The sequence below is a fragment of the Belonocnema kinseyi genome, chromosome 3, assembly GCF_010883055.1.
Source record: "Belonocnema kinseyi isolate 2016_QV_RU_SX_M_011 chromosome 3, B_treatae_v1, whole genome shotgun sequence".
In the NCBI taxonomy this organism is placed as follows: domain Eukaryota; kingdom Metazoa; phylum Arthropoda; class Insecta; order Hymenoptera; family Cynipidae; genus Belonocnema; species Belonocnema kinseyi.
This window is the reverse complement of record NC_046659.1, coordinates 141,354,430-141,358,795: the sequence shown is the minus strand read 5'-3', so window position 1 is coordinate 141,358,795 and position 4,366 is coordinate 141,354,430. Positions and strand designations below refer to the sequence as shown.

The 4,366-nt window shown below is 22.5% G+C and overlaps 1 protein-coding gene across 2 annotated transcripts in view; it reads left to right on the top strand.

Annotated features, from left to right (window-relative positions):
* LOC117170152 (calcium uptake protein 3, mitochondrial) overlaps positions 1-4,366 on the top strand; it is a 397,111-nt gene that overhangs the window by 391,986 nt on the left and 759 nt on the right. For both annotated transcript variants that reach the window (XM_033356713.1, XM_033356712.1), the window contains one exon: positions 1,679-1,836. In XM_033356713.1, the coding sequence (XP_033212604.1) occupies positions 1,679-1,836 (158 nt within the window). The remainder of the gene's footprint in view (positions 1-1,678; positions 1,837-4,366) is intronic.

The following is a 4,366-nucleotide window of genomic DNA, read 5'->3' as shown; positions in this document are numbered from 1 at the left end:
GCTATCTTGAATCTGAAAAATGGATTTCAAAGGGCAAGGGTGCTCCTTTGTGATGCTTTCGCCCGTTTTTGAAAAAAAAATTTATTCAAGATGCTATGTAACTATTCCGGACCTTTATCAAATTTTGTCGGCCTGTGTTATCCAAAGAAGAACTTTATTTATCACACATATGGGTTTATTATCACTGATTAATTCATTTTTAATTATTTAAACAAAGTCAATTTGTTTAAATAATTTTTTTTCTCGAAAATTCGTTTTGCCCTCTAAATATTATTACTATTAGTCTAGTTGGATATTTATTAACATTGGTTTATTAATTTTTTATTTTTTAAATCAATGGAATTCGTTTTAACAATTTTCTTCCTTAAAAATTATTACTATCGATCTAGTGGAATATTTGTTAACATTCGTTCATTAATTTTCGATTTTTTAAACAAATGGAATTTGTTTAAATAATTTTTTTATTACAAATTATAAATATATCTTCAGTGGAATATTTATCAACATTTCTGAATTAATTTTTTTTTTATTAATTTTTAATACAAATTATTACTTAAATATTACTGATAAATTAATTATTGATAAGTAATTAATTATTACTGATAAATATTCTACTAGATCCACAGTAATAATTTTTATTTTAAAAAATTCTAAACGAAATTATTTAAACAAATTCCGTTTGTTTAAATAATTGAAAATAAATGAACTAATGTTAATAAATATTCCACTAGACCAATAGCAATAATTTTTAGGGAAAAAACGAATTTTTAAAAAATTATTTAAACAAATTCCATTTGTTGAAACAATTAAAAAATAATGAAACAATGTTATTAAATATTCCACTAGACTTATAGTAATAATTTGAAGGGGAAAACCAATGAAAGAAATAATAATTAACCAATGATAATAAATATTGCAAATGAATAATAAAAATTTCTTATAAAATAGTTGAATTTTCAACCAATGGGTTGAATTTTTAATTTTCAGAAGATGAATTTTCAACCAAATAATTAAAACTCGAAAAAATAGTTAAATTTAAACCAAATTGTTGAATTTTCAACTTACAGAAAATGAATTTGCAACCATTTAGCCAAGATTTGAAACAAAAAAATGAAACTTTAAACATAAACCGAATAGTAAAATTTTGAAGACAAAAGTTAAATTTTTTAGAAGTCAGTTGAATTTTAAACAAAAAAATACATTTTTGACCTAGAAAGATGAATTTTTAATCCTAAGAGCGAATTTTCGATTTAAAAAAGTCGAATGGTCAACAAAGCAGTGTCATTTTCAACAACAACAAAAGATGACTTTTTAAGAAAATAGTTTAATTTTAACAAAAAATAATACAATTTTCAATAAAGAAGTTGAATGTTTATTCAAATAGTCAACTTTTCAAATTAAAAATGTACATTTTTAATCCAAAAGGACGAATTTACTATCCAATAGAGTGAAATTAAAAAAAGATGTAATTTCAACAAAATAATTAAATTTTCAACCTTCTATTGCTCTATCAATTCAGTTCTCATTTAAGCGAAAAAAAATGAAAAAATACAATTTGCTTGAAAACAGGAAAAAATAGGAACGATTTAAAAAAGAGGAAATGCGGGAATAGGGAAAAGAATGTAAAATCTGTAAATAAATTGATTTCCAGTTCCTAATCCAAATTTTTAAATTTCAGATGAATTTTCAAGAGCCGTAAAAATTTGCACCGGAACTCAGGTATCTTCTCACATTATTGATACAGTATTTGCAATTTTTGATGTTGATGGAGACGGTCAGTTATCGTACAAAGAATTTATAGCAATTATGAAGGATAGACTTCACAGAGGATTTAAGGTACCAAAAAATCTTTATTTAATTTTTCAAATTTATATTTTATATCTTATTTTTATTATTTAATAATAAATATTGATTAATATCAAATTTAAATATTTTCTGAAAAAATATTTTCTCTTTCGCTCTGCTGGGAATCGAACCACAGGACTTCCTATTGCCGGGCGGATTTTTCCTTGACTAATTTTTTATTTTAATTCATCATTAATATTCAATTACCAGCATTTTAATCTTTTAATATTTTTAACAAACAATCTTTTATAAACCAAATAAAACAGTATTTCAGATACAAATTTAAAGTTTACAAACTTATTAATTTATTTTAAGCAAAAAATATATTTTTCCCTATAAAAGATAACTTTAACAAAATACTTGCATTAAAAAAATTGTATTTTAAACATAATAGTTGAATTTTCAATCTGAAAGGGTAAATTCCAAACAATATATTACATTATATTATATACTTTATTATATATTTATATTTCAATCAAAAAAGATAGAATCTATGCAGCAAAAAAAGAATTTTAAATCCAAAAAAACGAATCTTGAACAAATAAAGAATTTCACTCAAGAAAGAAATAAAAGTTCATCTAAATTGTTGAACCTTCAATCCAAAAGACGAATTTTCTAACCAAAATATGATTTAAGCAAAAAATAAATTTTTCACGAAACTAATACATTTTTTACCCAACAAACATGAAATTTCAAATCAAGCAAAATTATTTTTTACACTTAACACAAAGAATTTTCAACTAAAAAACATCAATCTTAAAAAATAGAAAAGTTACATTTTCAGTTGAAAGATTTATTTTAAATTTAAAAAATAGACTTTTCGACTAAAGAGTTAAATTTTCAACCAAAGAGATAAGCATACAATCAAAAAAATAATTTAAATTTTACCCAAGTAGTTGAATTATCAATTAAAAAAGATTACTTTTTAACAAAATTTAATTTTTTAAGTTGAACAAAGTTGAATACTCCAGCAAAAAGGAATAATTATTGACCAAAAAGATGCATTTTTATTTAAAAAACGATATTTCTACTAAAACAGATGAATTTTTATATAAAAAAAAATAGTTAAATTTTCTGTTAAATGAGGTTTCAGTTGACTCTTCACGATCAAAATATGAATGTCTAAACAGGAAATAAGTTTCTACGAAAAAAATTGAAAATTTTTAATTTAAAAAGATGCATTTTTAACCAAAAGATGAATTTTTTTAAATTGTTTAATTTTCACCTGCAAAAGGTTCCACGTGACTTTCAAGACAAAAATATGAATTTTTAAACAGGAATGAAGTTTCTACGAAAAAATAAGATTTTCAATCCAAAAAGACGAATTTTTTTACCAAAAAGGTTACATTTTTAACAAAATAGTTGAATTTTTACCAATTAGTTTCATTTTTATTCAAGAAAAAATTTAATTTGTACTAAAACAGATGAATTTTTATTTAAAAAACATCTTTTTTTTTAATTTGAACGTTTAGCGAGCAAAGATCAATTTTCAACACCAAAATATAAATTTTAAACGATCAGTAAATTTTCTACGCAATAGTTAAATTTAAAAAAAAACAGTCGAATTTTCAAACAAAAAGTATTACTTTTTAACAAAATGGTAGTTTAGCTTTCAACCCAACAGTTGCATTTTTATCAAAGGAATATAAAATTTCTTTTAAAATAGATGAATTTTTCATTTTAAAAAAGTTGAATTTTCATCCAGAAAATATTTCAGTTCTCTTTTCAACGACAAAATATTAAATTTTAAAAAAAGTATATTTTCAACGAAATATTTAAAATTTCAAAAAAGCAGCAGAATTTTCAACCAAAAAGTATGACTTTTGAACAAAATTGTTGAATTTTCAACCGAATAGTTGCATTTTTATCCAAGAATTTCATGCTTTGTTTTTCAAAAAACCTGTTCTTTTTCTTTAAACCTCTACAACTTTCGGCCCAATTGAGATATTTATTATTTTCTTTCTGAAAAAATTAAAAATCGATTTTCTCAAAAAACCCACCTTTACATTTTTTGTCATTTTGTTTTTTAATTTGTACTTTAATAATGAAGATATCTTGCAAGTTTAGTGCTTGCTAAATAACTTTCGTAGCCAGGAGAATTCTTTTTTCTTAAAAACGAATTTTCTATTTTTTCAGAGAAATTTTCACACAAAGAGTTAAATTTTCATCGAAAAAGATTTCAATTGACTTTTCAACACCAAAATAGGAATTTTAAACCAAAAGTACATTTTCTAGGAAATATTTCATTTTCATCAAAACAGTTTCATTTTTTCCAAGAAAGAAATTTTCAGAAAAAATAGTTTTCATCTAAAAAAAGAATTCACCTGACTTATCAGCAACAAAATATGAATTTTAAACAAAAGTTTGATGTTCTACGAAAAGAGTTGAATTTTTAACTCAAAAAGAAGAATCTTTGACAAAACAGTTGAATTTTTGACAGAGTTGAATTTTCAGAATAAGAAATTATAATTAAAAAGATAATTTTCAGAAGAAATTTTTTACCTATTTGCAAAAATTATGT